Below are 21,776 nucleotides of genomic sequence, written 5' to 3' on the forward strand. Positions count from 1 at the left end.
TGACCATTCTATGCCCACTTTGAAAAATGTGAAGCCTTTATCTTTTTTTTTTTAAACACACCATCACTGAAAGGTTCTATAATTTTCCAAACCCTGAACATCAAAGTTAATACTGTGTGACAGCTGCTATGTTCCAAACTCATGACATTTAGTGGTCTGTAACAGGGTAAATGACACAATTACCTCCTGTAATTACTGTTGCTAACAATATATTTTCCCCGATGATTGGTCTATGTGACTCAGAGCTGCTTATCTTTGTCAGTCCAGTCCAAATCTCCATTTCTATGTGACTTGGACATTGACTTAGTAGGTATTTACAAATTAGTTCCAATATCTGCCAAGACAGATATTTGGGATAGTATAAATCCATCATTTATTGCATGGTTAAGCAGTCCACCACTTTAACATTATTTTGCATTAGAAAATAAGCATTTTAATGAGATACTGTTTCTCATTTAAATCGAGTAGTCACTTCTATTATTAATATGTTGGAAGGGAAACATGCTGAAACATGTAAACAAAATGAAGAAATAAAATGCAATTAAGTATGTTAATATTTTTTTTAAAAAAACCTCTAATTCATGAAGAAAAACATGAGATTGAAATACTAAGATACATAATCCGCATTGCCTTTCCATAGCAATTTTAAAGAATACCTAGAGAAGACATTGGTGTCTTGACTTAAATCAGTATGAGTTACAGACTAAATCAAATTAGCTGACAGCAAGTGTTTTTTTGAAATATCTTTCACTTCTAATATTTAGAATAGATACGATTCTTTGTTCTATTTTTCTGAAGTATACACTTACGAAAATGTGTAAAGATTATAGCATATAGTGACTGTATAAGACAGACAAAGTCTCTGTAAGATGGTGTGGATGCTTGTGAGAAAAATAAAGAAAAACTCATACAAGAACTCCAGAAACCCTTTAGGTAGAATAGCCTCCTATTTTATTGCCAAGCTTCTTGGCAGAGCTCTCAGTTCTCAAGAAAAACATTAAGACTTTCAAGTTTTTCACTGATTTGATGGAGAAAAGCATCAGTTTTTCGCACCAAACATAAATTGTGAAGGGCACTGATTTCAGGAAAGTTGATTAACGTTTCTTGTTTTAACGTTTCTTGTTCAAACTTGAAGATGCCTCAAAACGACTAGTATTTTCAAAAAACACAAATATACAAAATGAAATGAATAAAACAGAATAGTTCTGTATACTGAGAATGCCTTCAGGAAAAATATTGAGTGGACTCATTATTTTAAATACTCTGCCTCACTGTATGTATCTTCACTAGCAGAAGTGAAATTTCACCCAAGTACTTCAACATTATGTAATACTGGAGCACAGAGTAAATGATTATGCTCCCTGTTGTATCAACATGACTTTTCAAATAAATGACGATGACTTGGCCAGGATTTCTCAGGGCATCACCTGAGCAAAGACCTTAAGAATGGAGACCAGTGTATTTTGTCAGTAGATAGTATTTGATCCTTCTTGTTGACCTACTCTTTCTGACTGCCACAAGGAGGTCCTGCCATTACCTCTTTCCTCCTTTCATTTGGGTGAACTGGTAAATGTAGAGAAGATTCTGAAACTGAAATTAGTTTTAGTTAGAAAAAGAAGGGTAGAGAAAGCACCAATTTAACCTTCGTGATATGAATTTGTTCAGGAGCAGTCACAGCCTGGCTGCAAATTTCCACGTGAATCAGAAATAAAAAGCAAAAGTAAAAATACAGGCCTTTCTTTGGGATTACTTAGAGGTAAACCAGTGCCAGAAGAGTCAGTGAAGTGAATAAGCCCAGTATGTTTACCTTGTGCACCAAGGCATTTAATGGTGCATTTCAGCAAAATTGTGTGCAAAGAAGAACTAGCAAGTAAGAAGCTCACGCTGTGGTTGAAAGGTTCGTACCATGTAATTAAGCAAGGCCACTCCTCAAGCACACGGCTGGAAAAGAGGATTGTAACCAAAAAAGCTGCATCCAAACTCTTTGGGCTGTTAATTTGAAGACACAGTTTGATGCAGCAAAGTAGATAGATCTATTCTTGTAAGTCAAAAATCACCAATCTGAAAGACACATCAGTGAATATTATTGATAAAAAAGTATCCAGGAGACCTAGGCAGGATTTGTAACAGAGGGTGACAAATACCAAGTCACAGTGACCTTCTGAGTTGACTGACAGTGTTAAACACAAGTCAAGGAAATAATTTGCCATTTAGCATATAGCATGCTGTTCTTGAAATATTTAAAGAAAAAAACAAAGGACATAAGTTGTTTCAGGAATCACTGACTATATATATATACATGACTATATTGATTTTGATTGTAGATGTGTTGAATGTGTATGACTACAACATAAATAAATAACTTAAATAACTCCACTGCTCCTTTTTTAAAAGCTATCTTGCTCCCATCCCTCACTGGCCTTGGCTAGAGTTCCTGTAAGATCAGGCTAACCTCTCCTGGCATGAGCTGGTCACCAGCTGGCTCAGATGCAGTAAATGCAAGCCATCAAACTACCTTCACTTCTGACTCTCTCAATGAGACAGCATCAGATTCCTATCTCCTTAGCCGGAAAGATCTTTGCAGCTTCAAATACTGCAATTCAATACTGGATGAATAATTTCTGTAAACGAAATAATCATCCAATATTGAAGATCACACACTCATTTATTTGTCAATTGAATATGTTTTCTTTTTTATTGACTCAAATTTTATTCTACCAAAGAACCTTTAAAGTGTGTTGGGTTTTGATCAGCTGAGAAATCAATCCTGCTGTAAATGCTTAGCCAGATGAAGAGTTTCTATGAACTAGGTCAGTAACCAAGGAGGAAATGAGAAATAAAGAGTATCCTCTTAAAAGAAAAAAGTCTAGTTTCAAATTAAAACAGTCTCTAAACTAAGTTGCCAACAATAACCTGATCCAATCCAAATATTCTTTGTATAAGATATAGCAGATATACAAAAATGACTTGTGTTGTTATCTAAGTAATGCAGTAGCAAAACAATAAGCTCAGTCTGAATGATCACTCCTCTATTAGCTTTGTGAATTATCTCACAACTAGAAAGCGGATATTGTACAACACAGGAGAGAATTTGTCCTGAAAGAGGATTGAGAGCCTGAGGATTTGTGTAGGCAGACGTACTGTAAAACAGAATGGAAACTGTATCAAGTAAAGGAAATCAGGGGCAAATGAGTTTTGAGCTGAAAATGCTCTGTACATACAAGCTGACTTCCAGAGTGTTTATTTCTAACAGCAACCATGACAGTATAGCTGGACACCATCAGCATAGTGGGTTTGGGATTACACCATTTCATAATGCACATTTGTTCATGCTACTTTTAGTATAACTTGGGGGAGAATCACCAAAATCAGAGATGGAAAAGACAGGTGGTTTATCTTATACATCATTATAAATCAGAGCTCCTCATCATATTTCTCTGACTAAAACATTTCCTTACTCAAGCCATTGAATGCCACTACAGAGATGTTATAATGAGGCACTGTCAGTATGCTTAGTTATTTCTCTATCCTTTGCATCATACTGTACAATTATTCTTAGTCTTTATTTAAGCAGAGTCAATGAGTTCATGTCATGGTTTAGTAATTTTGCTATTGGTATTCCACATCATAACATCATGGACAAAAGAGAAGAACTATGTATCCAAGAGGACCTCACGGTCAGAGAAGGAAGATACATCACGGAAGATACGTCATCTGGTTGCACGCGGTCTTTTTTTCACTTTTGCTTGCTGCCAGGGAGAGGAGTGGGTGTGCTTCCAAGGCATGCGCCTTCATCAAGTAGGGCTTTCGGAAACTCTCTCTCTCTCTCTCTCTCGCGCTCTTTCATTCTCTCTCATTTCATTTGATTTATTATCCTTACTTTCAATTAGATTTTATTATATCGTGTCATCTTGCATTCCAACATCATAGTTAGTAAAATAAGTTCTCCTTCTTAGATCATTGCCACTGCTCCGTTTTTTTTTCAGGAAGCCAGGGTGGGGGGTGGCCGCGAGCCTACTGCCCCCCTGTCACAGGCACAGATTTATCTAGATAACTCCGTGACAGTTCAGCTGTTGTACAAGCTGGAGAACTTAAGGAAACTTGAAGTGTTGCTGATCTCATCAGAAAGAAGGAAAAAAACAGAAAAAAGCAGTTTTTATTGTCATAATGCCTTATAATACTGTATTTTCAAATAACGAAGTTGGTACATTATGTGACTGATCTGAGTTCATAGACATTTTTAAACTTTGCAGCAGTGAAGGGTTCACAGCAGTGTTGAATAAAGTTGCATCTTGTAGCCATATTTAGTCACTTATTAACATGTGGCCTCATTTACCAGTGTACTAAGCACTATCAAGTCCTATTATCTTTGCAATGACTTGTGGATGCTCTTATATGTCTGGAAAACTAGGTCATTTTTATACTATTAATTAACTAAGGATGAGTGTGCAGCTTTAAACACAGAAGTTGGATGACTTAATTCAAGCCTGGATTACATCAGTCCCCTAGTAATTTTCATCCCAGGCAATAACATGAATCTTACAAGAAGGGGTTGCAGGTGCTAATGCATAGCCCACATTCCTCATACGTAGGCTAAATTTTATTTGCCATTGTAACTAAGGAGAGGCATTCTCTCTCAGCTTCTCAGAATTCATTTGTGGGAAATGAAATGTACAGTTAGAACAAAAATAACTAAAAATGCATGATACTGCAAAGTACCCATACTTCACCCTATCTGAAACTTTCCTGAGGATCTGGAAAAGTCTAGGCAGTCCAACAGAGGTTCTTCTCAAGTATCTCTGCCATTAAGCATTGCTTCTTCTGTACAATATAGGAAAAGATGTGTTTTCTTTAACTGTTTATGTCCCAAAAAATTGATGTATTTACAAGTCAAAAATAAACCAATGAAATCTGCATGGAATCCCACAGCAAATGCAGCTTTACAAACTTCAATTTCTAGATGTCAAGCAGAATCATTTATCTGAAGGGTGTCAGAGGACCAAGGTAATAATAATAATAATAATAAAAAAAATAGTGTCTGCATTCCCTCCTCAAAAATAGCTGTATTTAGCGAGAATAGAAGGGGAACAACCAGGCCGCCAGCAAAACCTCTGATAGCTTTGAATCATAAACAGTATTTGACCTGTGCTATTTCAGCCAAATCACAGGCCTCTGTTGGGTTTAGCAGTTGAGCATCTGCACTCAGGGAATAACACGGGTAACATTAGCATTATAAAGACCCCATCTCTGTTTTCTCAGAAGTATCCTCAGAAGATTTACATTGTAAATAAAACATTAATGAAGAAAAAAGAGAGAGAACCCAATCATTTGCTTTATTAACAACAACAGCAGCAACTAACAGACAAACAGTTCTGCATATATTCTGGCTGAGAGGGTAGTAAAAACTGATCATTGGTGCATGTAAAGCAGGTTTTGTACGAGATGTACAAGACTAATATAGAGACTTCAAAAGATGGGCAGAAGATAAACCTCCAAAGGTAACTCCAATTTCTGCTGAGGATTACATTTTTAATACTTCATGTTCAAAAGCAGTGGAGGAAATTTGGCAGTTCTAAAAGAAATTGTCTTCCATTTGCTAAAGAACCTCATTAACCCATCATCCTCTGACCCAGACCTAGCATGGAGACAGGAGAATTACAGATGTTTCTTAAAACATACGCATTCAAAAACACCATTTGTCGATGCTTAGCAAAATACCAAGCTAGCAGGTATCCTTCCTTAAGTGGAGACATCAATCGAATAGCCTTTAGAAGTTCTCTCTCTCTCTTCAAAGCAGGTGGGGTCAATCTCTAGGACCGTCACCCTACTGACCTTACAAATGAAACACAACTACGAGTGAAAAATGTTCATAATGACCAAAAATATTACCTTCCCCTAGAACTTCACTAGATTATCCACTGGCATTAACTGAAAGTCAGGCAGATGTATGGTTTTCAGCTATCTACATGAATGCAACAAAATCTTAGGAGGGACAAAGATTTGATTACTGTGGGCAAAGCAAACATAAAATAAATCACAACAGTGTGGCCCGTGAGCAAAGTGGAGTGAGGAAACAATAATGGCTGCATGAGGGGAAGAAAGCACAGAGATAGGTGAGATAGCATCACATGCATGAGTACCAATCAGGCTAAATGTGACAATCCCCTATCTATGCATTATAACCAGCTGTCTTTGTTTCAAAAACATTATTTAAGGGTGTAGTCTGTGGGTCAGGCATAAAACTAACTGGAACAGTACTGATCATTGATCCACAGTGATGCAAGCCTTTCCTCCACCCTCTCCCCTTCATTACTGACACCCCTTAAGAAATTACTAGTTAGCATTATTGTTACCACAATTCCTACTTTTTGTACACTCATCATCATTATGCAGCTAACAGTGGAGTTCTCTCCTTAAATCTTCCCCATATGTCAAGTCAATCTCCCCAGACCCTTAATTATTTTAATGCTGTTCTTGGAATTCCTTCCAATTTGCAACAGATTTGTGATTTAATTTGATTTGGAAAATACGCAGAGTTGCCAGCATTCCAATGAATTAACATTTCAGGTGCTGCTTAATGCTACCACCACACCTCCTGGCAATTTATGCAGCAGCAATTATCAGACTTCAGTTTACTGAGAGTGGCTACTGAAAAATAAATAAATAAATAGATAAATAAATAAATAACTGCTGAATGCATTGACAGCACTTGAGGAAAAATGTTGTTGGAAAAATCTCTGAAACACATGAATGAATTAAATATGCTGGGGGGGATGGAGGGAGCAGCTAGCAAGTTCCGGCTGGATACACCCAGTTAGAGCCTAAGAAATCCAACACATGCTGCACCGCTTTCAGTAGGTCTTGTCATCTAACATCTTACCCAGACCACATGTACGGGGAGTCATAGAATATGTTTTTACAATCTTCAGGTCTCTGACCTGCAATCTACCGAGAACCCTAATGCCTCCCTAGCTGGTACCACTGAGCATAAAGCACGGAGCAGCCCATTTGGAGGCACTTCAGATGCTCTGCCTTCTCCACACCTCCCCATCCTCTGCCATGGGAGCTCCCACCCATAGGAGAGGCGCAGAGCCTGCAGCTGCTCCACTTAATCATAGAGTCATAGAATTGCTCAGGTTGGAAAAGACCTTAAAGATCATCAAGTCCAACCGCAACCCAACCATACTACCCTAATCCTAACAACCCTCCGCTAAATCATGTCCCTGAGCACCACATCCAAACAGTTTTTAAACACATCCAGGGATGGTGACTCAACCACCTCCCTGGGGAGCCTGTTCCAGTGCTTAACCACCCTTTCTGTAAAGAAGTTTTTCCTGACATCCAACCTAAACTTACCCTGGCACAACTTCCACCAGAATCACTTTTCACACTGTTTGGGAAGTGGAAAAAATAATAGGTGCCCAAGAGACTGCACAGAAATGGAACCTTACAAGTTGTCCTGAGCTTGGAAAATCCATTACATCTCTGGGCCACAGCATACATCTTTCTCTGCCTTACTGTGATCTAAGAAGGATGCTGCACTAATTTCCACAGGGTATTCTTTCTTCTGCTCCATTTTGATGGGTTACTTAGGTGAGTGGTCCCAAGACAGTTTGGTTTACTTAGGAAACTAACGACTTGTGTTGGGACTAAATATGATTAATCATTCCCTGCAGACTGTAAGAACTCCTTACTGTTAGAAACAAAGTGTGAAAAAGAGAGAGCCCTCATCTCTCATTTCCTAACTTCTCCCTTTTCCAGTTAAAGAAAAAAAAAATGGTGCAGAAAAGATTATGTTCTGAGCACTGCTACCCACTGTGGATTACACAGAAACACTGGAAGTGGCAATTTCTGCACCCTTATGTCCAGAAGGAAAACTCTTTTTGCTTTTTTTTTTTTTTCCAGCCAAGAAAACAGCTTGTGCATTTTCACAACCCCAGACAGAGTAAGGATGCCAGTATTACTATCCCAGAAAAATACTAAGGCATTTAAGTTTAATCATATACACCAGTGACGGTGCCACATGCCGCTACGCACATAAACTATCACAGCAGAGCACTGTGCCATTTTCTGCCTGCCTTCCCCAGTGCAATGCCATAACACTTCAGATCCTGTGAAGCAAAGTGGATGGGGAATGAGACAATATGAAATCAGGGAAAGCGTGGTAGCCCAGGGCATATTTTTTATGCCTTTAATTTGCAGTTTGTGCACCCATTTGGCATATTAGTGCAGCTTAGGACTCATCTCCCCTTCTCATAGCCATGATTGATTTCTGAACATAAAATCAGCCATGAACAAGAGACTTCTGTGTAAATACGGTTGTGACTAACTCGATCTAACCCTGCGAAACTTGCTTCCGAGATGAATACAAATAACAAAATCTGAAATTGATGTCTTCATTACATCCTTTGTTGTGAAAATCATAATGTAATTCAGATCTATTGTAAAACTTGCAATAAAGATGCCACAAAGAAAGAGAGTGGAGCTGCTTTGGAAACAGCGATGTGCTGCCTAAATCAGTCCTTTGTGCACAGGGCTCTGACAGAGACGGATAGCACAGATTTCTTTTCAAAATGTCTCATGTAGGAGAAAAAATCTTAAATGCCACTGATTTTACATCTCTCTTCCATTTTGATCAATGACTGATAAATTACATATGTAGGCATGTGTGCATCAGAATGGAACAATAAGGCACCACGTTAGTCTGCCAGCAAGCTGTGAGAACGTCGCTCACATCACAACTTGCCTCATCAAGGTTCAGCTGTAACTTTTCAATATCTTCCTGTGCTTCAGCAATCCTGTGCACACAACGACACATTAATTCTAAGATAAAAGTGTCTTCTTCCTACTTAATAACATTCCCAATAATGTGCTAGCAGATCTTAGGTCCAGCTTGCAGCAAGCCAGATATTTTATGCGCAGCTACAGTTACGCAATTGGGTTTGATTACATAGTATTACAAGGAACAGTGTGATCTGAAATATATTTTAAAAATTGAACATTTAGTAGCACACAGAGGCAGTTGTTTGCTCTATCTTTGTTGTTCCTGAATGGGATTAAAAATCTGTCTTCTTCAGCCAGGAAGTTAAGCCTGGAATTGTCAGTATGGCAAATAGAGACATGCCAAAAACTTTAAATTCTGTGGAAGAGAGTTTAGTTGCAAAAACTGGAAAAAGTCAAAATGCCTTGGAGTTTCTATATATAAGCACTGATACATTTGAACAGAACTGTATATTTATGCAACCACACCAACTCAAATCTTTGAGCCAGGGCTCTTTGTAGATGCTTACAAGCATCTACATGTATGCTTGTAGTACCAAGGGATCCCTAGGACATGCAGGACTGACTTTGCATATAAGAAAAATCTGTGTGAGGTTTCTACAGTGTAGTTCTCATGGGTAACTGACGTCAGGCATCGTTATATACCCCTCCATTGCAGCTGATAGCTGATGCTTCCAAAGCTGATGCTTTCAGGTATCTCAAGGAAAACAGAAAGGAGCCATGCAGATGTTATGTCCTACAACAACTTCTGCATGAATTACATAAAACAAAGGCTATCTGATGGCATGAACATAAAGATATTTTGCATATCAGTGTTTGAATAGGTTTTAAAATTCTATTCCTTTTACAGATATCTTTTCCACTTTTCATTTTTGCCAGATGTAAACATCAGAGCTTTGTACCAACTACGGAATACATCAACTATCCAGTGCAGCTTCTACAGTAAACCTGACGAATAGAATAAAAAACCCAGAAAAATATTGTTAGGACAGTGCGTAGCCTTAATTTCATAGATACACTAAGTTAAATAGGGAATCTTCCAAAATTAAAAAAGAAAATCTCCTTAATTTGCAAACCTGTCTTTTTGGCCTATTGTGATTGTTTTTCTCCTTAGTGTTCGGCTATTCTGCCAGATAAAAAGGCTTGGTTTATGCCTTTAACTTCAGAAACTATCACTAGCATGGCAAAAATGTGAAGCTTAACCAGAATGATCTTCAGCTGCCATGAGTTCACGATGCACAGGGAAGTGTGCAGGACACAGACAAGCTGGATCTGGATTCTAAAAGTGGCAAAATTGCTGCTTTCTACAGTCATAAAATGCACTATGAAATTGATGGACTTAGAGCAAATGTGAGTGATGCAGGTTGAGACCCATAACATACTTTACCGCCATTATTCGCTGAACAAAACCTGTTTGGAAAGTGCTTTTCTTTCTCTAGTCTCAAGTTAACAGGATGCCAGTAAGGCTCCAGTTAAAAATAAAGACAAACAAACAAGGGAAGAAAAAAAAAAATGAAGGATAATGAGATTTCCTTGTAAACTATTTGCTGCAAGAATAAACACTGCTTATGAAAAGTCAGTTATATCCAAACACAACTGCCCAAACCAAAGCTGTTAAACTGTTCTGTTCATAGGATGGAATAGTACTACCATTGTTAACATAAACTCCTTCCCATTATCATTTTGCATTGATTTATTAACACGTAATGTCCAGTACTCTTTGTTGTTATTAAATGAAGATTTTGGTGGTTCTCATAACACAATAAATTTCTTCAGCAAAGACAATTTTAACCTATCTAGTAGCTTAAAACTTTTACAGACTCTATGTCAAAGCCACAGCAACACGCACTCACTATTTGTCTTCACTTTACCTCAGATTTATATTTGGGCAAATGGGTGTACACAGAAGTCTCATACATCTGGAGCTTTCGTAGGAGGCAAAAATCAGTGGAGGATATGTTGAAGGATGAAAAAGACATGGCAGCCTCACATACAAATATGTAGAATTGCCACTTGCCCCAGCATTGTAATTTAAGCGTTCTCAACGCCATTTATGCAGACTGAAACAAGCACAGAATGCCATTTACTGATCAAAGCAAATGACTTGAAAAATCTCCCATGTTTCACTCAATTTTAAATACACAATTGACCTTTCACTTATTGTCGTTTGATGAAAACGTCATGCAAGATTCTCACAACTCTACATATGTCACTAACAGACGAACACTTCCACTGGAATAAATAAACAAAATAAATAAATTCATATAAATAAATAAAATTTATTTTGTGGCATACAAGACTTAATTATCTTAGCTTGCCACTACTGGAAATTCGATGACTCAATGGGCATAACATTTCTCATGGTTGCCTCTCAGTATCCAGAACCCACTATAACTTAGCTCCAGGGAAACTCTGATTTCCACATCACAGTAAGTGGTATTTTTTAGACTTACACAAGTCTGGAGCCTACTTAAGGCTCATCTAGCCTAGAGAGACTCAAGATTTGAAACCTTACAAACCTATTTCATCTACTACCTCACTTCCTTTTTCATTAGCTTATTCTGTTCGATCATAGAAAGTGTGGAGGATAAATCATTCATCTTGCCAGTCATCAAGCTGATTACAATAGAATCTATTATTTAAAAATACAAAGCCTACTTCCATTTGGAATGGATGATATGCAATGCATTTCTAGCAAGTTCTCCACACATTGGATTGTCCAGAGTTTTTGAACTGCACTGAACTTCGTAACAACACATTTCAGCAAATAAGAGGAATATAGTGTTCAGTGCATTGAGAAATACGTTTGCTATATTTGTAGGCACCAAATGCTCCTGTGAAGTTGTTTACAATGGTTTACCCCTTGTAGAGTTCAATTAGAATGGCAAATTAGGAGAACCAAAGTGGAAAGAGTATCGTGGTGATTTAGATAAAGGCAGTCCTAAAATAATCTCAAGGTTTGCACTCAGCAGGTAGTAAAGCAATAGTTTCAGTCAGCTAAGAATGTGGTAAACATAAGAGAGTTATGAGAAACACATTGGCTGCTGCAGGAAAGACCTGCTGCAGGCAGCCCACAAGTTGGTCGTTCACAGACAGATTAGCTCTGGTGTGAAAGACAATTTTAATTGTTCAGTTTTCAACACATAACCCTAAAATAACTTGCAATAAAAGAAAACTAGAACAAGAGAAAGTCAACATGAACACAGCAATTCCACTGGAGATTCTGGTGTCAGCAGAACCTAAATGGAGGCTGCAGAGATGAGACAGAAAAACACATCCAGCAGCACGAAGCTCACTGAGCTCTTGCCCTCCAAACTCAAGGCATACAGCTGGTGAACTGCCCAGGTCTCAGAAAAATTAAAAAACAAGGGAACACCAACATCTAATATGCATTTAATCTAACATCTACATTTATCTCCATCAGAAGTCTGCAGAAGCATCATTTGTCTTCAAGCGGAGTTGTACTGGTATGCCACATGGAAACTGAGTACCCCCAAGTGCTTCTTTTGATTTCTTGTTTTTCAGCCTCCTCCCTTCACCTTTCTATCAGCACCCAAACCCATGAAGATGTGAGACAAACCTGACTTCTTTACAATTCTGAACAAACAATGCAACACACAAAATCTATAAGAAAGTAATAGCTTTACCACTCCATATCCTTGTCATTATTTTATTCTATTTAATGTTTTGCGTAGATGTTTTGTAAATCTAACAAAGGTTAACTTTAGAAGAGACATATCAGTGCTCCTAAGCGCTATCATCCTGCTATTTCATTTTGCAAGCATATCCCTCTCACCTGTACATGAATAGTCATCAATGCGTATATATCCTGTTTTGCAGATGCACATGAAGGATCCTGGTGTATTTACACACATGGTGTTCTCCCGACAGTAGTGCTGCCCCTCGGCACACTCATCAACATCTGTGAACAGGATGAAGAGGAAGATAAGTCAGTTTCTATTGCGTTCTTTAAAATAGTTCCATACCCCACTCCCAGCAATAATGGGTTCCTTGAAAAGCAGTGCATTTTGGAAAGTTTTTTGCTTTCCACTTTTAAACAACTACTTGAAGTGTTCAAACAACAGAAGCAGCATGAGCTTTCTGTGAACAGCTGTTAGTGGAGTTACAAAGGAGATTACAGTGGCTTGGATCTTTCTTGAGTCCTTTTGAAGTGCCTATGCTGCTATTTCTGTGGTTTAAAGAAGAACAGAAAAAATAACTGGAGGCCCAAAACAGGAGACCAACTGCCTCAGCACTGTAGTGGCATCCGTCACTGTATTGGTGTAGTCACTGCAGGCACCAGCACAGAAACACACTACTATGTATACCATATGCCTTGGAGCTAACAGACACCGTTGTTTGGGAAGGACCTGTAAGGAACATGGTAAGTTCTGAAAATACACCAGAGCTTATTAGGAGTTTGTCTTAGATCTGTGAAGTAGGCAATTGGTAACTTTATATGTTTTACATATTTTCTTATATATAAACATGAGTGTGTGAATACATAAATACACAGATACACATACACACACCGTACCTGCAAAGAACATGAAAGAATGTGGTTTATAAAAAAATGTGTGCTCTGATGATGGGAAAAAAAATGCAACTTGACAAAAATACTTGTTGGGATGGAATACCTGCAACAGCATTAAGTTATAGAGGAAACTCCAGACATCAGTCACTGTAGATATGGACTTCAAAACCTAATTGATTTGGATACTCACTTTGGCTGCAAAATTAGTCTTATTTCTTGTGCTAGGCTGTACTTCAATTGTAAGACCGAGAAAGCACCACAAATAACAAAGCAGCTTCTGCACACTATTTTTTATGAAGAAAAGAATAAAAGCAATATTAATTTGGAAGCGATTAGTAGCATGCTGTTCCCATAATAGCAATGATAAAGACAGCATTATTAACATGCTCTGTACATCTAGTTATATTGTCATGCAATGTGCCACTGAATCTTGCTAGAGAAGTATGTCACAAATCAAAGGAGTGTAGTGTTGGTCGTGTTTTTTTCCTGCTCATCAGTTTTAATTTGCTCCCTGTTTTCAATTTTGTTTACAGCTTTCAGATTTGAAAATAAAATTTCCTGATGGAGAACAGTGTGGTGTTCCAGAGTTTGATGATAGTTCAAAGCAATAGGTTGGATATATGAACTCAAATCAGAGTTGACTTCCTAAATGTCAACAGTATTAACCCCTGTACTTTTCTCCTGTTTAGGTCACATGCTTTCCTTCCAAATCTTCCTCCTGTTCCCAGCCTTTTAACATCAATGGGTACTCTCTCAGTATACTCATTGACTGTTTTTCCCTTTACATTTCCACAAGAAAATTTGCTTTTCATTACAAAACAATGTGACACATTGACTATGAGTGATCCTGCAGTCATTTTTCAGTTTCATTCAGCTTTGAAAAACGCTTCTGTTTTTCCCAGCATATAAGGTCCCAGTTTCTCTGCCCAGTGCAAATGTTCCAGGGACTCTGCTGGAGAAGCTGGCAATAGATCACTAAAAACCATGAAGTTGACAATCACAAGTGCTCAGTGGGGTGAACCCAGGCTATTTTTTCACAAATACAGTTCCCAAGAGATTCTCAGCCAATAAACTTCAGCTGTTTTCCTTCCTTTCCCTGTAAGCTCTGCAGGCACAGAAGAATCATGTACATATGGGCACTGATTTGGAAAAGCACTTGTCATTTTCACATACATACATAAATACAAAATAAATGTGCACTTAGAGTGAGCACAGTGAGCATAATGAGGCAATGCATTTTGTGCAAATCACCAAAGAAGGTGGAAAAAAAAGTGAAGCTATCACAAGGCTTCCACAGCGGGAGCTGTTTTGCACAGAAAGTGGGAAGTGGCCCAAACTGCTGAAATAGATACAGGTGTTCTGCAGAAGTGTAGATGTACAGTTCACAAAAGCAGTCGGCAGCTACAGCACATGCCTCAGCAACTCCCACAAATGATGCAGCTCGTGGCTTTCACTTTCCTAGTTCACAACTCCATATTAAATTAATGGTGTTGATTTATATTTAAGTAACAACATCAGTCTTCGAGTAATTAGAGGCCTTATGTTCTTTGATTCAACAGACTGCCTATGAGCCAGCTTTGACACCAGTGGAAAATTTTACTTAAAGATCCAAAGCCTCAAAAACATTAAATAGGACTTTCTGTGAACTGCATTAATGATTGCTTTGCTGGGTAAAAAGCCACAGGAGACCAAAAATGCTAATGGCTCAAGCCTCCTAGTTTGGAAGTGTTCTAAAATAAAAGCTTTCATTTTGCCAACATACCATGTATTGAGGTTTCGCAAGATGTTTTATTTATAGTTGGATTTATTTCAAAGCCTTGCTTATTCACTTGTTATAACAACAACAAAATGATCAGGTTAACTTTGGATTGAAGTGCTTCATTCAAACCAAGCTGATTTCTTTTTCAAACTGATTTTTAAAGCTCACCAGAAAACAAAACACTTTCCCTGCCAGCTCTCTATATTGCCTATGCAGAATGTGAAGAAAATAAAAGTACTACTGATTCTACTTTATTATCTTACATTGGCACTAAAACACCCTAAGCAAGTGTTAAAACTCCATTGTTCCACATCCTGGACACACATCTGATAAGAGCTTGCTTTTATGAACAGTTTGCAAGTTTACACTAAATTACACTGCCAGTGGACACAAAAAATAATTAATACAAAAAGAATAAAGCAGCCATCAAATGACTTGTTGCAAAATAAACCAAACAACAAAAACATGTAATTCCATTCCCCCTCTGGAACTTAGTATGCTAGCTTTGTATACATTTGGTTAAGGTAGATAGATTGATGAAGATTGAACTGGGGTGAAGAAAGACTCCAGTACCTGTTCTTTTAACACCTCCAAAATAGAAGCCTTTTCATCCTGATTACTGGTTGAAACACAAGTTTAGTCTTCTATTCACCTTGAGACACAAATGCACTCAAACAACAGAAAACCTGATGTATTTCTGTATCCATAAAAGCCTACAACATTTTTCTTAATTTACCTTGCTAAAAGCCTTGTTAGCATATTAATGCCCATTAATGTCTTACTGCTTAGCCAATAAGATCTTTAAGTTCATCAATAGGATGAATGTACCACACCAATGCCTCTAAAAATCCAACAATAATGACTCGTGTGCTTTAAGTCCGTGATGTGATGCTGAGCTACCAGCTGGGATGTACTGACAACAACGTAGTCATGGAGATTGTCAACCTTCTCTGTTGCCAGTGGAGTAGATGAAAGAACAATCTCTGGGAAAATTGGTTAGTGCAGAGGTATTTGGAATGTGCACTTCAATTATTTATTTATAGTTCCAAAAACTTCAAAACCAAAGAAAAGTTCTTTTCTTTACCCCGCAAGCAGTCACAAAATTTACACAAAGCACATAATCCAGGAAAATTTTCCCTACTCCCCTTATTCCTATACCCTAATGAGTTTGCTTCCCTAGAATGAAAATCCCAGTTATGTTTAACAATCCCATTAATAAGAAAAGAACTTGATCTGTAATCCATAAATCACTGCTGACCAAAGCCAACAAAGATTCTCCTTAGGCTTCACTATCCATCATTACCCTTATCCACCCCAAAACCTGCCAGAAGAAATGAGACTGGTACTAAATCAGTAAATCTGTGCTCAAAAGTGAAGTGAGAAATCTGCTTCCAGAATTGAGGATCCTTTATAGATAGTGTCCGGCCTCCAGCCATTTCCTTTAAAATTCACTAGTTATCAAGCATAAATGATCTCCTTGGTCACACTTACAGAGGCATATGGCTGGCAGGGAGAAGCTCTTGCAGGGTTTTTGCAACACACAGTATTAAGTATATAGGAGGAGAGCGAACAGGAGCATTAAGAGTTGTATTTATATAAATCTATTTCCTAAGTGTATTAAAAATGCAATCCATGTGAATTCAGAATCAACACAACCTCTCCTGCACAAAAGAACAAAAGTTGTCATTTTCTTTTCTATTTGCCTTCCCTCCACTGACAACAGTCCTTTTCCCAGCTTCTCTGGCACCTTTCACCTGTCTGAGTAACTTCTGCCATGTCTCCTTCTTTGCTTATGTTCTCTTTCCTCCTGTTTTCAGCCCATCCCTCCACAGCTTCTTCTCCTTAAAAGAGACAGAATAGGCTTCCCTAACTTTAAAGCAAGTTCCTGTCGGCTCACTCACCTGTAAAAGTATTTGTTTTCTTCTTTTTACCACCAAACATAGCAACTAATTCCCACACTCTTTCAACTTGTTGAAGTATAAAACTCTCAACTCCATTGCTCCCATAAAAATGTTCTTAGTAGGGTCTCTCCCAGTTCCCCAACAGTACTTCCAGACTCCTATTCTCTCCAGGCTCCCTTCACTTTCAGCAACAATCACCATATCTTGCATGCTTTGTTCTTTACACTATTCTCTTCCTGTATACACCATTTCTCACCTGCAGTCTAAGCAAAGAAAACAACTCCGGGCTTTGGCAAAGCCTTTGCTGTTGCTCCTCCCACTACTCTTCTTAGGCTCTCCATCATCAGGCAAACCTAAGGTTTAACTACCACTCTTTATATAGTGAGTCACAAATAAATTGCTGCTCTTTTGTTTTGCTTTGCTCTACCATATCCAGTGCAGAAGATTTTCCAGTTGATATATTCCACTTCAGTCAAAAGTGTGTATTTTCTCACAGTCTCCCACGTTATTTTTCCCATCTGACTGCACTGACGTAGCTGTCATCACTCACACTTTGTAGATAATCTTTGATTCTTTCTTCTTCTCAAATACACAGTCCTGTACCAAACCAGTTTAATGTTACGAAGAGATAGTAAAAGCCTAGCAAAATTACTCAGTGATGATGTGTATGCTTTCCAACTTTGCTGGCTTCCTTTTTTTTTTTTTTGTTGTTGCTTTTTACTTCATTTTTAGACTTACCTTACTACAGTTCCTTCAAAAGAGGGAAGAACTAGGACCTGATATAACCTGATATAAGAATATAACTATTCTTGTGAATCAACTGCAAAAAACATACCATATGTATTGAGTTCAGACATATAAAAAAACCTTTAATGATACATGAAAATAAAAAAGGAAAAAACACCCTCCACAATCCACATTGTGCTGCTTCCAGCAAAGAACCTGGGCCACTGTCTCACTGTAATGATGTATAGAGAGGATAAGAGCTTAACATTAGAGGAAATGGGCAGCTACTTGTGTCTATTGATTTTTATTGAATTATTAATGGATCTTAAGAGAAACCGAGTGACTTGGATTATAAGTGTTAGCACTCTTGTAATTGAACTAATAAGAGGTTGTTTTAGCTTGACTAGACTGCTAAAGCATCAATTAGACTAAAAATAAATTCTAAGTATTGGATTCTCATATAAGGTGTGCTCTTTTCTTACCCTCACTTAAACTGCATACTTAACATATATACATCCACACATGGTACACATCTTGGCAGTCTTCCCATCACATTATTTTAAATCTCTGATCCTTGCTGAAGTTCATGATTTTTCTGCCCAATTCCTGCAGCTTGAGAGCAGGCTATTAGAATGGAAAATTTGCTTAAAATAAAGTCAAAGTCACTCAAGGTCTACAGTCCTTGACAGAAGCTTTAGGTAGCTTTGAAAAGATACAATACAACATTACAGCATTTCAGAAATATGATTTTCAACAGTACAAAGACTTGTTTTTATTTCACTCTGCCCCAGTTTTTGAAAGAGAAGACAGACTGTTGAGAAAAAACTGTCCTTGTTAAACATGCAGTTGGAGATAGTGCTCAACAGCTTCCAGTGCAAGTCAGTGCTCTTGGAAGAAAATGCAATCTTTGTTTCAGCCTCATGGAAACATTGCTGGACTCCACAGACATTATGCATTTTAAAAATATATATCACAGGAAATTTCTGAAAACAGATATTGTCTGCCATCATGTAATGTTTTACTTGGCAAACTGTATCTTCTTACTATTTAATTTCTTATAATTAATTCATACGGTAGTGTATACATGATAAAACAAGTAATTATATATAGCTATCTGTCAGACATGAAAGCATCCCGGGGGCTCTCCTTAGGCACCAAATAACTAGTCTGATGTAGTTGCACACTGAGAATAAAAATGATGTTGCATATGATTAATTAGTGAATTCCAGAAATCGGAGCAAGTTACAGAAACTACAGTTCATAATCCATTTTCCTTCAGCAGTACAGTGTGTTTGATATGGGTCTACTAATTTCAGCTGCTAAACAAATCCTTTTTTTTTTTTCTAAAAATATGACAGCATCTCATCATTTTCAACTGTGAATTTCAAGAATCCTCTTAATACTTTTGTTCTCCACTATTCGGAAAAAGAATGAAGAGTGATAATATTTTTATGAATAAACCACTGGTATATATCAGACTGTACCACATGTATTTTAAAACACATCATCAGAAGAAAGACGTATGCATATAGGGTAGTATCTATGGTAAGAGACCATGTGGGTGGATTAAACTGCATTTGATGTTTGGGCAGGATGTAAAGCATGTAGCATATTCCCACAAGCTATTCAGTAAAATACTGTCTGTTCTACAAAAATAAATGTCAGTAGCACAGCTCATCTCTCAAATGATGCCCAACTAGCAGGAGTATCATAAGAGATATAATCACTGTTGCTGTTATTGTTTTGCATGGTTTATAAAAGTCTGTATTTTAAATTCACTCTGGTTTAATGTCTAGCATCTCTGTGCATTTGTTACAGCTCTTAGGGATCCAACCTCTACATATCATAAGACATATTGCACATATAGACTGAAGTCAGAAAAGTTACAAAAGGATTTTGGTACTCTTGAGCACAGTGGAAGCGTCTAACTATTTTAGTAGTCATCTCCCAGCTATAAATGAAAACTGGAGATCAAGGTAAACAAGAACAAGATTAAAGTTTCACTTTCATTTCTCTTTTGTTTATATTGCAAATGTAAACACTTCTTATGAATACCTTTGTCTTAATTTCTCTTTACAAAAAAATATAACTTATGTTTTTATTGCAAGGGGAAAATGGTTATGATCAGTAAGAGAAAAACTCCCCTTACCAAGTACTGGAAGTATATGAGTTTAAAAGAGATTCTACAAAAATCCCTCAGTAAGATATGTTTCAGGTGGTTTTTTCTTAGTAACACCACTGTCAGTCTTGGCTATGGGTTAATGATAGAATCAGTCTGAACATCCTTCCCATAGAAGTAATTAAAATCAAATAACACTGAATCACATCCTGCAATCTGTAAACGTACAGACTTTGCCATTGTTATAAGCAGTGGGTCTACCTGTATACAAGCAAATACCATGCTTTATGCACCAGTGTCAGGTATATTTCCAGTATGTCCTAAGTTAGGAATCTTTTATCGTCTTCCTGAATAAGAGCCATAGCAGATAAGCCATGCTGACACATCAGAATTGGCCTGAAAATTCTTCACATGTAGATTTCTCAGTTACGTAATGATGGAAATAAGTTGGCATCTTCTGCCTTTGCTAAGAAAAAAATATTAATAATTGATAATACATTAACTGCTTAATATGAATATTTTATGTTTAATATAAATACTTTAATTGCTTTTTAATAGAGATTCGAAAGGAACATTCTGCCTCCCTGGAATGGAAGCATTTCTATCTACTCTATTAGCTTTTCAACCCAACCCAAAATGACAAGGAAATGATTCAAATACTACCAGTTGATGTAGATGAGAAACTTTATTTCTTAAATATATGAGATACTGTGAGCTGCAGCTCACTTAGAAAAGAAAAAAAAAAAGTAAGAATTTAGGTTAAAAGAGAGAAGCCCAGTTAAGTTTCTCACCTTAGCAAAGCAGTACTACAGAGCTCCCTAAGTAGGACTCTCACCCAAATAACATTGTGCATACTGTAAAGACAGCTAAGCTAGCAAATAACACAGCATTAATTACTCACAAGATTTGAAGTAATATATTTAAATGCTCAGGGTTTTATCTGCATTTCAGATGTCTTCGTCTAATTTACTTATATTCTTTTCAATATTACACTCCCTTAAAGAGAAAACGTGTCATTGATTACTGCAGTTGGCCAATATGATTTAACACATCCTACTGCAATTTGACATGGACCTCCTGATGAGGTCCAACCAAGTGTTGTTTCTAACCTACTTTGGACATAGAAAGGCATGGTTCATCCTCTAAGACTCCTTACTTCCTTCAGCCAAGGATTATTAAAATCAAGACAGCTTATTCAAATGCAGATCTCTACACTGAAGACACCCTTGAGTCTCCCTCAAGAGAAAATTATCAGTAAAACTGATAAAATTCTTAAATGTAGACAAAGTCACTCAGTCTTTGGTATTATCTCAGCAGCTGTTCTTGAAATTGGTACAAACATGGCAACAGAAAAGAAACTAGGAGCGTTATTGAAGAAAAAGGGTAAGTTAGAAAAAAATGGAAAAAAATTGTTTCAAAAAAGTTATGTTTAATAATATTAAATGCTTCCAAATATTGCTCAGAAAAGTTAGCTATGTCATGTACCGTGCAAGAAGTACAATTAAATTCCCATGTATCAAAAGATGAATGTTGCAGTCCTCACAACCATGACTTAGGTCTGGGACTGTGGCCAGCAATCAAGCACCCACCAGTCACTCATTCCTTCCCATCAGCAGGATAAGAGAGAGAATCAGAAGAGCAAAAGCAAGGGGGAAAACAAACAAACAAACAAACAAACAAAACAATGGATTAAGGTAAAGGCAGTTTAAATAGTGAAGGAAAAAAAAAAAGGAAAAATAAAAAAATGCAAACGCAATAACTCACCACTTCCTGCAAGAAGACTGATGTTCAGTCTCCAAGCAACAGCTGCCTAAGCTTCTATTGCTGAGCGTGAACTTATATGTCATGGAATATCCACCTGACCAGCTGGGGTCAGCTCTCCCAGCTGAGTCCCCTCCCTTGCCTTTGCCTACCTCAGCCTACTCACTATTAGGGAAGTGAGAAATAGAGAAGGCC

General features: G+C 37.5%; 1 protein-coding gene across 1 annotated transcript in view; it reads right to left on the reverse strand.

The window, feature by feature from the left end:
• Nucleotides 1-21,776, reverse strand: part of NELL2 (neural EGFL like 2) — a 143,487-nt gene that overhangs the window by 48,240 nt on the left and 73,471 nt on the right. The window contains exon 13 of the mRNA NM_001030740.2: nt 12,578-12,703. Coding sequence (NP_001025911.1) covers nt 12,578-12,703 — 126 coding nt within the window. The remainder of the gene's footprint in view (nt 1-12,577; nt 12,704-21,776) is intronic.

This window comes from Gallus gallus, chromosome 1 (genome assembly GCF_016699485.2).
Source record: "Gallus gallus isolate bGalGal1 chromosome 1, bGalGal1.mat.broiler.GRCg7b, whole genome shotgun sequence".
Lineage (NCBI taxonomy): Eukaryota > Metazoa > Chordata > Aves > Galliformes > Phasianidae > Gallus > Gallus gallus.